Here is a 17224-nt window from a genome sequence, read left to right as displayed (position 1 = left end):
AAAGCTGATAATGAAAAAAATATAAGATAAAAGAAATGAAGAAATGAAAAATGTGAGGTAACATGTGTATTGTGATAAAGAAAAAAAATTGAAAACCGTGCCAAGTGACAAGACAATATAAAACAATTTTTTTTAAAAAAATCAGTATAATATAATATAATTTTTCATCATCAATTTTAATTAAAGAAAAATTAAAAAAAAAAAAAAGAAATTTGACATAACATAAATCAAATCATAATTTTATATTATCTAAATATAATATAATTTTAGTTAAAAAAAAGCTATCATTAAAGTACAACACAAAGTCGCATCATATTTATTACACTTAAAAAAATTAATAAAATTTGATTAATATGTGAAGTAGATATTTGTTACACGGCTGTATAAAAAAAACAGTATAAAAGTAAATATTACCGTGTAATAGTAAAAAAGAAAGAAAATGGGAAAAAAACATTATGAGGTGTAAATTTCCCTAAATAATACGGTGAGGTTATAAATTTTTTTAATTTTTTTTTACATTTATATAGAATTTTTTATGCCAGAAATCCTATATTTTTAAAACAATAATAATTTCTCTGGAAAAGTCACTGAAAAAGTTGTTGGAAAAGTTAGTGTCACCGAAAAAATCACTGTCGCCAGAAAAGTAACAAAAAAAATCACCGTCACTGAAAAAAGTCACTGGAAAAGTCACTAAAAAAGTTACGAAAAGTAGATGTCTCAGATATAAACAAAAATAACTTGTTCCATAACATAATGAATAAAAATAAATAATACAAAATAACTCAAACCGGTTATAATTGAAATATAACTGGTTCTGTAACATAATGAATAAAAATAAATAACACAAAATAACTCAAACAAATTATAATTAAAATGGAACCGGTGCTACAACAGTGTTATAATGAATAAAAATAAATAATACGAAATAACTTAAACTGATTATTACTAAAATAAAACTGATTATATAACATAATGAATGAGTAGTTTTTGGGGTATATATGGTATGAGTGTAATTATTTGGTGGGTTGGAGCATGTTGAATAAATGTTTTTCTTTGAGTTATTTTATTAAACTGATTTTTTTCTGTGAATTTTTATCTTAGTTCACTACTACAAATATCATAATTCGCGACAGTCCTTAAAACGATTTTTTTCGAGGACTGTCGCTAAAAAAATTAAGTAACTATTTAAAATTATCGGGAAAAATTTAGTATTCCCGACGACTTAAAATCGTAGTAAACAAAATAGGCGACATTTATTAATAAAATGCAAATTTTTAGGAGAGCCTTATCCCTGGCGGTTGAAAACCGTTCGGTATAGTATAAGTGACGATTTTAAATCGTCGGGGTATAGTATAGACGACAGTTTAAACCGTCGCCTATACTATACGAGACGGTTTTCAACCGTCGGGTATACGGGCCCATTAAAAAATCGTCACCTACTTCTCGTCATATTTCCCACGTGTCCACCTACTTTTTTTTTATTTCCCACATGTCCACCTATTTTTTCTCCATTCCCCACACCCTAAAACAAAAATCTTAACTCTCCAAAACCCCACCCACGCCTCCGCACCATCGTCCTCCTCTCTCGTCGTCTTCCTCCCTCTCTCGATCTCCCTTTCTTCTCGTTTCTCTCGTTCATCGATCTCCATCCACCCCTTCTCCCGTCGGTCTCCCTCTCCTCTTCGTCGCATATGTCGGACCACCAGCACCTCCCGTCCGTCTCCCTCTCTCTTTTTCTCTCTCTTCGAGCTCGGTATAAATACATTTATTTATTTATATACTTTTTTATTTATTATATATTTATTTTGTTATTGTATAAATTTAATGTGTTTTAAAGTTAGTTGTTATTATAATAAAATTAATTAGTTGTTTTATTTTGATTTAGGTAAACTTATAAAACTAATGCAGGAAAAAAAAATAGGGGAAAATACAGCAGAAAAATTTGTATTTTTTTTTTTTTACATTCCCGACGGTTTAAAACCGTCGCCTATACCTTATTATAGGTCACCTATACCCTGTTATAGGCAACGGTTTTAAACCATCGGGAAGTCTACATTAGCAACGGTTATTAACCGTCGTCTATTTTTTCCGTTTTGCGATAGTCGTATAGTCGACGGTTGTAGAAACCGACGGAAATACTTTAAACGATTATTTAAAAAACGTCAGGAAAAACTATTTTTGTAGTAGTAGTTGCTTTACGAAACCAATTTTTTTGTCTCAAATTTTTAACTAGTTGATAAATATAACTAGTTTTTGTTGGGTTTTGTGCCCTAAATAAAACCCATTTCAATATAATCAGATTTACTAGTTAATAAAGATCAGAAATAACATTTTATGTTGCATGGTCACATGATTTATTTAATGATTATAAATTCTATTAAGTCCAGAACATATGTATTTGTTAATGATTATAGTGTTGTCAGCACAGTGGAATATAATCTTGATTATATGTTCGAAAGTTTAATTTCCTGATTTGTCAGTTCACTAGATTTAGACTGGCATGATCAGCGATAGGTATGCTTACACCTTGGATAAGTGTTATGTCCTTTCCAAGGCATTGGCAAAGTTTACCAGTATCGGATGTATGGAGTATACATCAGAAGGGACCGATATTGAACTATGATTAGATATGTTAAATTTACCGTAATATCTATTCAATTCAATATCACCTAGTTGATCCTAGATCAAATGATCTTAATCCTGACATGGTTAGGTTCGACCTCAAGAGTATTATACATGTTCTTTGATTTGTTAGTTAAGCCTACTTTTGGGTCAGGGTGATACGTACATTTTGGGAACATGGTAGTGCAATTGAGTGGGAGCTCTAATCATAGATATGGAATCTATAGCTTCTACAGGTATTTAGAAGTGAAACGATGATTTCCTTCGAGCTTGGCTAAACAGAGATAAATGGTTGAGTACTCATTTCACTTCGCTGAAATATCATTTATACGGAGCTAAGTGTTTTAAGGATAAAATACATTGAAGGGTGTAACGGTAATTTAGTCCCTATACAATGTAGATCATCTATAGAGGATCATTGATCAAATTAGGATTATAACAATGGATAATTTATAGCGTATCTATATCGTGGAACATATAGAAATCATCTATAGAGGATCATTGATCAAATTAGGATTATAACAATGGATAATTTATAGCGTATCTATATCGTGAAACATATAGAGCATTCTATATGACTAAGAGTGCAATTCCAAGTTCTATGCGTGGATGCAACAAGGAATTAATAAGTCAGTAGATTTACTTGGTAAATTCTTGATCTGCTTATTGGAAGCTCGGTTATATAGGCCCATGGTCCCCATACTAGTTGAGACCATACTGCTTGTAAGACTCAGTTAATTGATTTTGATTAATCAATTACAATTCTAAAATTATACTATGTTTAGTTTATGAATTTTCACTAAGCAAGGGCAAAATTGTGAAGAAAAGAGATTCTAGGTATTATTTATTAATTAAGAGACTTTATATGTGTAATTAATAAATATATTAAATGACAATATTATTTAATAATTAGTTTTAGTTATTAAATAGTTGGAATTAGTATTTAAATGGTTGAATTTGAAATTTGGCATTTTTGAGAAAATGAGATGTAAAAATGATAAAACAGCAAAATTGCATAAGTGGGGCCCAATATCTAAAGCCCATGCCGACCACTAGTGTAGGCTTTTATCATTTATTTTTTTATTATTTTAATGCTAAATAATTCTAACCTAAACCTAGGTGGTTACCTATAAATAGATAGTGATGGCTCACACTTAACAGTTTGATAAAATTTCGCTTTCAGAAATTTTCCTGAGCCTTCTTTCTCTATAGGCCGAAACCACCTTCCCTCTCTTTTCTTCTTCAAATTTTTTCAGCCTTGAGTGATAGAGTGAGTGCCCACACACATCAAGTGGTATCTCAATCATAGTGTGGAAGATCGTGAAGAATCCAATCAACAAGAAGGAGAATCAGACTCAAGAAGGAGAGAAAGAGATCCAGGTTCAGATCTTGATAATGCTTTGCTACAGAAAGGAATCAAGGGCTAGAGATCTGAACGGAAGGAGTCATTATATTCTGCTGCACCCAATGTAAGGTTTTCTTAAACCTTATATGTGTTTATTTCATTGTTTTAGAAATTCATATTAGGATGTTAATGAAACATACTTGTTAGTAAATCTAGATCCTGATAAAATATTTCCAACAGTTTCTTTATATTATATTTGAGTTATTGTGTGTTATTATTGTATGTTTATTTATTTTATTATAAAACTAATTCTTTTTATATTTATACCTCAATATTTTTTAGAATTAATCCCCATTTTTTTTAAAAAAAAAATTATAATCAATTTTATGAGGTATTATGTGTTATGATGTATTTTGTTATGGAACTAGTTTTATTTTTAATTTATGTTTCAGTATTTTAGGAACTGATTTACTCTTTATTTTTTAATTATAATCAGTTTGAGTTATTGTTTGTTACTTGTTTGTATTCATTATGTTATATAACCGGTTCTATTTTAGTTATAACCGGTTTGAGTTATTTCATGTTATTTGTTTTATTCATTATAATATTATTATAGAACCGATTCTATTTTAATTATAACTGATTTGAGTTATTTTGTATTATTTGTTACAAAACCGATTATACTTCAAATATAACCGGTTTGACTTATTTTTTTTATTCGTTATGTTATAGAACCGGTTCTATTTTTTGTTTATATTTGAGACATTTACTTCTAGTGACTTTTTTCGGCGACGGTGACTTTTCTGGCGATTAATCTGGCGACAGTGACTTTTCCAGCAATTTTTCCCGCGACTTTCCCAGTGATTTTTCTAGCACCGACGAGACGACTTTTTCGGCGCCGATGACTTTTCCGGTAAACCTTATTATTACAAGTTTTATTAAATTTATTTATTACTTTTTTTTTTCCATATTTTAAACTTTAATTATTTTTTAATCTCATATTTTTTTACATTATTTATTTATGCCATAAAAAAATAAAGTCTTTTATATTTTCTCATATTTATGAAAAAACGCATTCCTCCTTCCCTTTGCTTTCTCATTTTTCTTTAGACTTGCTTCTTTCAATTTTACTACTTTTATTTCTTTCTTATCTTTTCTTTCGCTTACTCAACAAAAATACACTTTAATTTTTACAAAATAATAATAAATTAAATCTAAATAAAATATTTTCAACACAAATATATATCCCATTAATTCTATAAAAATATTAAATTGAACTTAATTTATTTTAAACTTTAAGGTCAAGAAATATATTTTTCTACCATTAATCAATATAGATTTCAATGACACATGCATGTAGTAATTATTTTTTATTTTTTTTGACGTAATTTTTTGCCAACTACTCCAAGAAGTTCATAAAAAATATAAACGACTGAGCTAAGATATTCGATTTCAAAAATAAACCGTAAAGAAAGAAGAACACCAGGATTTATAGTAGTTCATTCTCTATATCGCGATGATAACAGAAACGTCTACTTTGAGCTTTATTATTTAAACTCAAGCATGCCATAGTTACGTTCTCAAAAGAATAAGTAAATTACAAAGAGATTTCTAAGTGAAATCTAATAAGGATAGTGTCTGTATATAAATTTTAGAAAATAATCACCAAACTATCCTCAATTATAGTGTGTGAAATCAAAGTTCATGGGAACATAGACCAAAGATACGAAAAAAGGTATTATAGTGTTTGACTATGGTATCATATCTTTCTACTTGTTGGGAAATAAACATAGATCAATATGGTGATTATGGAGACTTTTAGGTTTCTTTGTGTAGCTCAAAGAAATGTGTGAGAAAAGAGATTTAGAGCATCTTTTTCTTTAGTCTCATCCTTTAGTTTATATCGACCTAGGAATGGATGAGTTTTTTTAATGACAACTTGAGCATTTACTTCGTACCTTGATTCTCTTCTTGAATCAAGGTAATAAATTACGTAATAAATATCTTTTGGAAGTGTATCTTAAAATATAAGTCTAATACGTGTCGGTGAGCTTCTCCTTTTCGAGGATAAGGATTTGGGCGAGCAAAAGACCATGGGAAGTGGTAGTGCTCACTCATGATGTATATGGGGGATTTTGTCCACTAGGATAGTAGCACAATTCACGTGTCAACTCTATGTGGCTCCCCTTTGGTGAAACTTCGAGGAAACCTTTCATTTCATGAGTCGAAACAAGCAATCTGTCTTGTAATCTAATTTTGAGGCTGAAAACGTCAAAATTGTGATATGAACGATACAAACTCAGTTCCGGCTTGGAAAGAGCTTTCCAATGCAACTTGAACCACATCATTTGGATAAGAATTAAATGAGTTATGACTATTTTACTAAAAGGATACGAGTGTAGTAAGAGAATTCCCGCTCCTTTCGAGCAGTGCCATCTTTTTTGGACAAAAAGAAGGTGTTGCTTGCCTTTACTTGTTCTTAAACTCATTGGGTTGTGTTTTGACTTTTTTTTTGGTGATCCATATTTTATTCGTTTGGGCCTCAAAAACTTGTGAAAGGATATGGGAGCAATACCATCTTTTAAGCCGAAAGATGGACTCTTACCACTATTTGTTAGTTTTTCTCACTTACTTCATGTGTTTTGATGTTAGAAAAATACATTTGACCAACTTCTTCCTTCTTTTTCTTATTTTGGAAAAAATACCATCTTTTTGGCCAAAAATTGCCCAAAGTAGTCCATCACCCTTTGGTGGTGTTTCTCATTTTGGAGCAGTGTCTTATTGTTAGAAAAATATATTTGACAAGCTTCTTCCCTCTATTTATCTTTTCGGGAACAATACCATATTTTTGGCTAAAAAGTTAACATTGCTAGCTAGCGTAGCATATCATTCCACCTTTGAGTGGCTCTTTTCATTGGTTTTATGTCTTGAGGTTGGAAAAACACAATTTCTCAAGCTCCTCTTTGCCATTCATCTTGGGCGAGCAACCAAAAAGATGGCAATGCTCGCCCAACACTATTAAGAGGGTGTTCTTGTGCCATTTTAACTCTTTGTTAAACTCTTGATCTTCTTGTATCCCAATGAGTCGAGTTCTTGTTGAATTTCTCATCGGATTAGAGTTTCGCATGAAAATCCTACTTCAAATTCATGAAACCCTAGGTTTCGGAATCCTACGGTGCAAGCATGGTCTGCTCACATCGCCTTCTTAGTGTACCATGGGACACTCAAATAGGGTACTATGCAGTCATGAGTCGAGTCCTAACCCCGTTTGGTCCCTTTGAGTCTTGGTCAAGGTTTCAAAATTTGACTTTCTTAACCTCTCAAAAATCGAGTATAATTTTATTTTTAAAATGGATAACAACTTTGTTTTAAGTTCTTCTATTTATATTTTTAATTTTTAGAGTAAGTTTTATTATTATTTTTTTAACAAAATGATGATGTGGATGAATGAGAAATGGATACGTGGTTTCATTCCATGATGGGACAATACTGGTAGTTAAGTGAGAAAAAGGAAGAACACTTTAAAAGTGAGTTTTATTTATATCTCATAAAATTATAAGGGATTTTTTCAAAACTATACATAAATTATAAAATAATTACAAAAATACCTTAATGAATCTCATTTACAATAATACCTTGCCACATCATTAAAATTTGCCTTAATTACAAACTAATATGCCTCAAATGTAAATAATTTCGAAATTCTGCTTTTTTTCTTATTTTTCTGTCTTTGAAAAGTAACTTTTTGGTTACTTATGATACTAATAAAAAACTAATAAGTTACTTTTTTCATAAAATCAATTATATATTATATAATTTGTGTTTGAGATACATTTTAGTTACCTCCAAAACTTATTTGTATAAATCTTAATAATCAATTAATTATTTTTAAGTTATATTAATATATTTGAGTATTCTTCCAGTTTATTTTTAGATTAGTTATTTTTAAAACTATATGTTTATTTTTTTAACAACATTTATGTTACCTTCAATCTTATTTAAGAAACTAATGTGTTACAATAAAGTAAAATAAATCACATAATTTATTGTAAATTTTTTAGACATCTAAACTAGTAACCAATTAGTTATTTTAAAGTTTATTATGATATCTTAGTATTACTTAAGATATATTTTTGTAACCTTAGTTTATTGTAAAAATTAATTTGTTATCATATAATAAATTTTAAATATGAATATAATAAAGTATATTTTAATAACTAATTTAGTTTGCATATTAAATTTTATTTAATTGTAAAATTAAGTTACTTTTTGGTAGCTAAATGAAAAGGAAAAAAAAAATTACTCTTGATGAATGTAGTCATTTAAAAAAAAAAAAAGAATGGAGAGAGAAATAATAAAGCAACATTTACACTAAAAAAAGAAAGTAACATTTAATAAATAAATAAGATGCTGAATTAAATAAACCACAGAAATGTATTCCTTTTCTAGGCACTCGATAATTAATACGGCATTTGAGTTATTACAAACAAATACAAAGTAAAAAAAATAGATTTCAATAAATACGGTAAAAGACAAATACTAACATTTATAAATAAATCAATCACGTTATTATTGTTAATTAATTGTAAAAAACGACTCCACATGTAAATTTCCCAAATTATAACTACACCATAATATTAAAAAAAAATTAATTAATTTTTAAAAATCACTCTTTAACATTTTTAATTTTTTATGTTATTTTGTGTTAATTTTAATATTTACTTAAATTTTTTTATATATATTTAAAAAGTACTTTTTTTAAAAAAATTTTTTAATAAAATTTCATCACTTTTTATTTTATTTTCTTAATATTTAAAGTATATTTTTAATTTTCATGTTACATGTATATTATTTTAAGAATATCATAAAGAAAAGAAATTAATATAAACTAAAGATATATATTTCATATAAAATAATTTGTTTTTAAAATTAAGTCTCTTTATAAAATTTTACCATGCAAATAAAAAGGATAAAGACTATTTTGAATCCTGCATTTTACAAAAGTTATTAATTAGATTTGTTAAATGATAAAATAGATCTTATATTTTCTAAAATAGTAAAAATAGGACCCTAAGCTCAATTTTATTTTTTAATATACCAACTTTAAGACAATTTCTAACACGAACAGATACAGAAAATGTAACTAGTTTTGTCATAATATTTCTAGATCATATTATTATTAAATTTTATTTTGACAAAAAATCAGTTCAAAGTTTTATTTGTACAATTTAAAAAAATATAGAATCTATTTTGTCATTTAATAAAACAGAAAGTCCAATTAATAACTTTTGCAAAACACAAGTCATTATTTTCCTAAATAAAAATCCCAATCCTTACATTTGAGCAAATAGATGATTTTGCTGTAAATAGATAACCATAGTAAAAAAAATATTACAAAATGGTAACATATGTACTGGTTTTCTTGATACAGTGAGAGTTATGATATTGGGCTTTATTCCACCCAATTCCAGTAGAAGTAGTCTTGTAGTACTAAAGAATATTTTATTATTAAACTCAAGACATATCAATATCAAATAGCTATGCAGATACACTCTTAAATACATCAAGACTGGAATCATACATCATCACAAAAGGAGTCCCACTTGATAGTTGGTACTGTAAACTGATTGATATGGTAGCAGAGGTTTTGTTCTGTTATAGCAGGCTTTCATATATGGAAATCTATCCAGTCCTTGCACAGATTCACCATAATATCTCACAAATTGTATCTTTACTTGTGACAATATCACCAACGATCTCAAAAATTAGAAAATATATATGGACAATATCCCCTATCATTCTCTTCAGCCAGATATATTGAAAACACAGGGGCCTCCCTCATACAACTGAAATTCTTCGAATTCCAAACTAGTCATTGTTTCTGAACAAGATGCTCAACATCTCCTAATTCCACTTCACTTCCTTGAAACTCGTACTTTTCCTGAAAAAGCAGCTCAATCTGCTCTAATGATTTCCCTTTGGTTTCTGGGACAAGGGTGTGGACAAACACAACAGAAAGAGCGGAAATAGCAGAGAAGATAAAGAATGTCCCTCCAATTGAAATGGCCCTGGAAACAGAAAGGAAGGACATGGCAACAATCCCACTGCTCACTCTATTTCCAACTGCTCCAAGGGCGGAGGCTTGAGCTCGTAGCTTTAGAGGAAAGATTTCGGATGTTAAAACCCAGCAGACAGGACCAATTCCCACAGAAAAGAAAGCTACATTTCCACAAACTGATAAGATAGCCAATGCAATACCAATCTCTCCTTTCCCAAGAAAAGTAAGTGAGAAGCCTAAACTGAATAAACAAGTGGTCATTCCTATAGTGCTAATATAGAGTAATGGTTTTCTACCTACTTTGTCAATGAAAATGATAGCAAACAATATGAAGATAGTCTTTGTCACTCCCACAGCAACAGTTGCAGCCAGTAGCTTTGAGTTACCCTCAATTCCAGCTCCTTTGAAAATTTCAGGGCTATAATACACAGTGGCATCTATTCCTGTTATCTGTTGGAAACATTGAATTCCAAAACCAGTGACCAGCATTCGGCGAACTGCAGGAGAAGGCCTTAAAAGTTCGCACCAGACTGCTTTCTCTTGCGACTTGTCAGCATTGCCACTTCCAGCTGCTAATAGAATTTCAGCAAGTTTTTCCTCCACCTCACTTTCAATCTCATTAGTTTTCAACAGCACGGATCTTGCTTCGTCAACTCGGTTCTTCATGACTAACCACCTTGGAGACTCAGGGATTACAAAAAGAGCGAAACCGATAAAGACAGAAGGCAGAATTCCCACAGCAAGCATTATCCTCCAGTTTATATGTGCTGGGAGTCCTGAAAATGCATAATTTGAGACATAGCCAAGTAAAATTCCTAGATTTATAAAAATCTCTGGGAATGAGGTGAGTGAGCCTCTGGAGACAGTTGGTGATATCTCAGCAATGTAGACAGGAGCAATCATGACTCCCAAACCAATTCCAACCCCAGCCATGAGTCTACCTATCATCAGTATTTGGAATGAAGGAGCAAATGTCATCACTGCTGCACCTAATTGAAAGATAACAGCAGCTAATCCCATTGTCCACTTTCTTCCAATAACATCAGATGTTTTACCTCCAGCTAAACTACCAAAAAGTGATATAATGCTTAAAATTCCAACAAGTACTTCTTGTTGTACTTCTGTAATTTTTAAATCTTCCTGTATGAATAAGATTGCTCCACTCATCACACCTACATCTGTAATTTTTTGGAAAATGAAAACTTTAGTGTTAATTGATGGCAAAACTTTAATACAATGTTCCTATAATAACAGAATGATATAATTATGACCAAACTAGTGAACATGATTACATGAGCTAAAACTTCTTTCAAATATCCCAGATCTCTTACTATTACTAATGCATATTCACATACCTCTTACCTCTCATGCCTTGTCCCAAAGTAAAACAATGGTCAAGTGCTTTCAAAATGTGATTAACTCAATTAGTATTTTTGTAGATTTTTATTAAAAAGGGCTAAAGTTAGTAGACTGAGCTCCAAAATCCAATCATATTGGTTGGTATCAATTAATGATATTTTCAAAAGCACGGAATAAGGATATTAGTTTATCTTTCTCCACCAACACTCAACCAAAAAACAAAGGGGAAGATAAAAATAAAAAGAAAAATTGAGAATACAATATACACATATCTCACGGAATGAAACGTAATCAAGCTTAATTACATAGAAAAACAGAAACAGAAACAAATGAACAAAATAAAATCATACCATAACCAAGGAGAACATTGTTAAGAGAAGCAAAAACAGCACAGGCAAAGACATATTTCCTGATGTTACGTCCTCTTTCTTCTTGATAATGATTATGAGAAGGGTCATCATCATGATCATCTGAGAGCTCAGAATCCATTCTCTTGTATTTGTTCTTTGTCCCCAGCGAAATACTAGACAACCCCATCTCTCCATGCCCATTTTCTTGGACACCAACCATCCCCATCTTTCTTTTCCCTCTCACAAACTCTTCTTGTTCCTAAAAAACAACAAACTAAGCAGACCCAGAAGCCTGTTTGACTATTTAGAGCCTGAGATTGAATTCATAGTTTGAGGTTTTTAGATCTAAATTAGAGCAGAGAAGAAGGAGACTCAGCAAGTGGGGTATTTTATTTTAATCTAATTTTTATCAAGCAATGGAGAACTACTTGATATTATTTACATGTGTTAAAGACTAACATCACTGTGGACCCCCATGGCCTTGACCTTTTACTTTATTAAGCTAAAATGGAGCTTTCGAGGTTACAGCTGTGAAGGTCTCTGTGAAAGAAAAAAATATATAGGATTTTTAGCAGTTTTCAAATAGCCAATTGGCTTTTACAAATTTGTTCTTCCTTCAATCTTCCATATTTGTGGCTATTTCTTACCATTTGTTTGTGTTAGTAAATACAATAATATTGTCCAATAAAAAAGGAGTTTATCTCGAAGTACGTACCACTGTACATGTGGTTATTTGCTTGTGTGTCTTTTTTTTTTTTTTTGATGAAAAGCGATGAAATATATTAATTTTTGCTTTAATTTTAACTTCTTAACTATTTATAAAGTGTTGTTATGGATATTTTTAAGAAAAGCAATGTATGTATCTTGAAGAAATACACAAATGATATTGATAATAAAAACAAAGCATTTTGTTAGAAACAAGATAAATGGATTGTGAAGTGCTTTAGGAAGTAAAATAAAATTGAGAAATGGTAAAGGAAATTCACAATACCTATTATTTGATGTGTAAATAATGATGTAATTTAATATTAAGTTTTCAATATTTTATTTTAATAAAAATTTTAAAGAATCGCTAACTGTAACTTTTTGTCAGTAGTAGAATTTACAAACTTAATTTTCAAACTAAAAAAAAGAGAGAAAAAAAAAAGATACACCTTATTCTTCATGATAGATAAAATGGAAACTTAAAATTGATAAAATTTTAAATGCATGATGTGTTTTCTTTGTGTTGATTATTCTACATGTAAATGAAATGACCCCAAACTCATTCAAAATTATTAAGCAAATATTAAAGGTGAAAGTTTACGTGACTCACACTCACTTTGAATAGATTCAAAATGTTAATTACATATAACATGACTTTGACTTTGACCTTTTGAAGAGATATGTAACAACAACCACCACCAACATTTTTCTTATTATTTATTTAGGGTAATTTAATTAAAATGCATTTATGAAAAAGTTTTTTTTTTTTTAATTTTCACCACAAAATATAACAATATTATAAAAATATTTCTAACTGACCAAATAAACAAATATATAACCAAAATAAAAAAAATTACATAAATACCACTTACACACACTTTCAAACCAAGATCTATGCTTCCTAGGCAACCAGTAGGCAACCACGCAGCAATCCAATACAAACAAAATCCAACTAGAAAGAGAACCACCATTAATTCTGTCGATTTCACCTGAGAAGACGATCAGAATCAATCAAAACATGAACTGCTTCGAATTCATGAAAAAAAGTGTAAAAAGACAACTACGAAACTAAAATTTAACCAGAAATCTAATTTAATTTGCATAAAACTAATATCTTGACTTCAATTTTTAGATCCATGAAATGTAGATCTCAAAAGTTGAACTGGAGTTCTCAAACAATCCAACTCAAGTATAATCTAAAAAAAATTACATCAATACTACAATAAAATGTTTATCGTGGTATATTTTTGTTGTTTTTTAAATTTCTAATGATGAATTTGTTCATATTAAATCATGAAGAGACATGTAGATAGAGTTACGTACGTAGAATCACTATTCTAATTTTTAATATTTCATAATAGTTACATCACAGTTGCATAAATATTTTGCTAACAGTTATTTCTCCATATGATACTATTAAGGCACAAGTAATTATCGATCAGTGACAAAAAAAAAAATACTGAAAAATAGTTTCTTACATATACACATTCACATTTTTACATTTTTAGGTTGCAACTTAAGTTGCACGTTAGTTGGCTCGCAACAGATATAACTGTTGTATTATAGTTTCAACATCAACTCACGATCCATGCTTATTGGGATTAAAATATTCGTTTGATGCAACCTTCGGTCAATCACCCAACAACCTTCATCTGATGCAACCTTTGGTCAACCACCTAGTAACCATTTAGCAACCTTCGTCTGATTGAAACCTTCATCTGATGCAACCTTCGGACAACCACCAAGCAACCTTCGTCTGATTGAAACCTTCGTCTAATGCAACCTAACCTTTGACCAACCACCCAACAACCATCGTCTGATTATGTAAGTGATAGTGTAAGAGGTATCTTAGTAATTAAAAGCACATAAAAGGTATAAATATTGTCCACACCTTATGAAGGTATTTTTGTAAATAAAGTGTCAATTTGTATTTTTCATGTAATAATTCCTTTATTAAATTAAAATTAATCACCTAAACTAAAATTAGTGTATATAGGTATTGTGAGCCAACTTTTTAGTACATCTCCAAATTACCTCTCTCATTTTAAAAAAAAACCCATAAAAGAAAAGAAATCCTCTTTCTATTCTCTCTTCTCTCTTGCTCGTTTGCACCCTCTCCCTCGTTCTCACCCAACCGACCACCACAGACTGCCCAAAAATTTCACCAATTGCACCACCGCACCACCAAGCCAAGCTAAAATCTCACCAATGACTGAATCACACGAAGGCTTACTGCGACCCACTTTGGAGACTCATGACTATAAGTGACAAAGACCTAGCCTTACACAAGTAAATAAAGATCCAAAGTCCCACAAGGGAGATTCGTGAAGGAGAAACCCAATAGCAGACCAGAGATTATTTAAAAGGTGGAAATCAAAGGTCTTCCAAAAAATGTCTTAGGTATGAATTTTTTAGGTAACTTTTTCATATGTTAGATTTGTTGAAAATATTATTGGGGCTGTCGTATGTTAGATTCAGTTTTCTTGAGCACAAAAAAAATTGAATGTGATAATGGTGATGAATTGTGTGTTTTTGTATTTTTTTTTTTTGTGTTTCATATGGGTACGATGATGTCCGATATAGGGACGATATAGGTCTGATAGTCTGGTATTCAGAAGATGAATTACAAGTTATGTGAAAATGGAACAACAAGGTACAATGTAGGTCCGATAAAGGTACAATGGTAGCAGGTTAAAAATGATATGTTAGGTTGAACATGATAGCCCTATATATTGTATGATGTGCGATGATAGTTGGTCCAATGGTTTTTTTTGTAAAAAAAATAAATAAATAAATTGGTGTAGGTACGACATGGTACAATAGAGAACGACGTTGTGTCTAATAAGAATCTGATCTATTATTAAGGGACGATGTTAGTCCAATGTTGGTCCGATGATTTTGCCCAATTGTATTGAGAGTAAATACCATTTTGGACCCTGTATTTTGTAAAAGTTACCAGTTGGACCCTCTATTTTGTTAAATGACAAAATGGACCCTATATTTTCTAAAATGGTATAAATACCTTGAGTTAGAAGAGCGGGAAGAGGCAGCCTGAATCTTTAGAGATGCTACACCATCTCTACCACCAGAGGCACGTTCAGTTCCCCCAGCCACATCTTATCGCATCACCTCAGAGGTTCAGGAACCAGGTTATTCTACTATTTTGGAAAGGTTGGAGAATGTTGAGAGGGAACAAATTGCTCTAAAGCAAGGTCAGAGTGCTCTTTTGAAAGAGAACACTGATATTATTGGACTTTTGATGACCTTAATGGTACTCATGGAGGAACTTAGAGGACCAAATGCAGAGGCAAAGCCACAACCACAACTCAAGTTTCTTGGAAATGATTTCATTCTTCCAAATGATTATAGACCCAATGATCTAGATGATATTCTTTATACACTTGAGAATATGCAAATCACGTCCATTGGAGGTACTTAGGATTCTAAGTTACAAGTGTTAAAAACAACTCCATAACCAATGGAGAAGAGACCGAGTAAGAGGCCTAGGTGGTTTAATGAATACACTGAAATGAAGAGTAATTCAAAGGCATCAAGTGTACCAGTAAATGTGGACCCACTTCAGCCCGTTAAGAAGAAGTTACTTCTAAGTTTCTACAATCAATCGGTAGTCTCTATTGGGAACAAGTATCCATGGGAGTGCTACTCTATTGTATACGATTCGTCTTAGTTCCAGAAGTTTCTTTCTCTGAAGACATGGATTTTTGACGATGTAAGTTGCTATAACTAATATTTTAACACAATTTATGCAAATTATGTTTATGATTCTCACTGTGAATGATGGTGGTACAATATAGGTTCGATATTTTGCATTTTTCCATCAGTAGTTGGGATGATATAGGTACAATGCTAGGGATGATATAGGTATGATTGTCATATATTAAGTAGCAATTTTTTACATTTTTCTATTAATAGTTGGAACGATGGTAGGATAACATAGGTATGATATAGGTACGATATCTAAGGGTTATTATAGGTACGATTGTGGTACGATATTAGGGATACATTATTTACATTTTTTTGTTAATTCTTATGACGATGGTATGGATGATGTAGGTACGATAGCCTATGAGGATGATGGTTTTTTGATATCTGTATGTTGGTGGTACGATAGCCTGTTAGGGATACAAAATTTTTCATTTTTCTATGAATAGTTGGGACGATATTAGTACGATAATGGTACGATGGGGGTCTGATAGTTTTCAATTTTATTTTTTTTTTTCAATTTTTGCAATTTTTGCCTTAATATTTGAATGTAATGGTTTATGACTTATTTGTTTCGACTGTGTAGCATTTGGATGCAACATTTCATATGATTAGGAGACGTCAACATTTTTTTTGGAGGTGTACAAAATCAACGCGTTGTCATGCCTAACATATTTCCTACATCATTGAAGGGTCGATGGGATGTATGGAAAGAAAATGTTGACCACTCTGGCTTTGTGTGGGATGAATGTTTTGTGAACCTAGTTCAAGGGGATCTAGTCCAATTCTTTCTGTCTTGGGAGAAGAAGGAGTTCATATACATGAGCATCTTCTTGGATCAACAAAAACATTGAGTGGCTTTAGAGGCTAATTTGGAGTTGTGGAAGTTGTTCGTCTTCGATTCAAGTATTAGATTAAAAACCCCCAAGGCATTGAAGAAGTTGATGGATTACTAGTGAAAGATATTCACATCATTGTTGGAGCAGTCTGATTCCCATTATATGGTCATGATCCCTCAAATGACAACATCTGAAAGTCAAGTCAAACGATTTATTAGGAACT

General features: G+C 30.9%; 1 protein-coding gene across 1 annotated transcript; it reads right to left on the bottom strand.

Annotated features, from left to right (window-relative positions):
• Positions 1-9305: 9305 nt before the first annotated feature.
• On the bottom strand, positions 9306-12347 carry LOC115722575 (probable polyol transporter 4). Its single transcript, XM_030651815.2, has 2 exons — positions 11735-12347; positions 9306-11203 (listed from the first exon to the last, which is right to left on the bottom strand). Exons 1-2 carry the CDS (start codon positions 11958-11960, stop codon positions 9840-9842), a joined length of 1590 nt encoding a protein of 529 aa, XP_030507675.2. The 5' UTR covers positions 11961-12347; the 3' UTR covers positions 9306-9839.
• Between the last annotated feature and the right edge of the window lie 4877 nt (positions 12348-17224).

This window comes from Cannabis sativa, chromosome 9 (assembly GCF_029168945.1).
Source record: "Cannabis sativa cultivar Pink pepper isolate KNU-18-1 chromosome 9, ASM2916894v1, whole genome shotgun sequence".
Taxonomy (NCBI): Eukaryota; Viridiplantae; Streptophyta; class Magnoliopsida; order Rosales; family Cannabaceae; genus Cannabis; species Cannabis sativa.
The sequence above is the reverse complement of the archived record's forward strand: the minus strand, read 5'-3'. Positions and strand labels throughout refer to the sequence as shown.

Coding starts and splice junctions, on each gene's coding strand:
- LOC115722575 (XM_030651815.2), bottom strand. CDS start 11,960: ATGGGGATGGTTGGTGTCCAAGAAAATGGGCATGGAGAGATGGGGTTG. Junction 11,204..11,734: donor CAATGTTCTCCTTGGTTATG/GTATGATTTTAT, acceptor AAAAAATTACAG/ATGTAGGTGTGATGAGTGGA.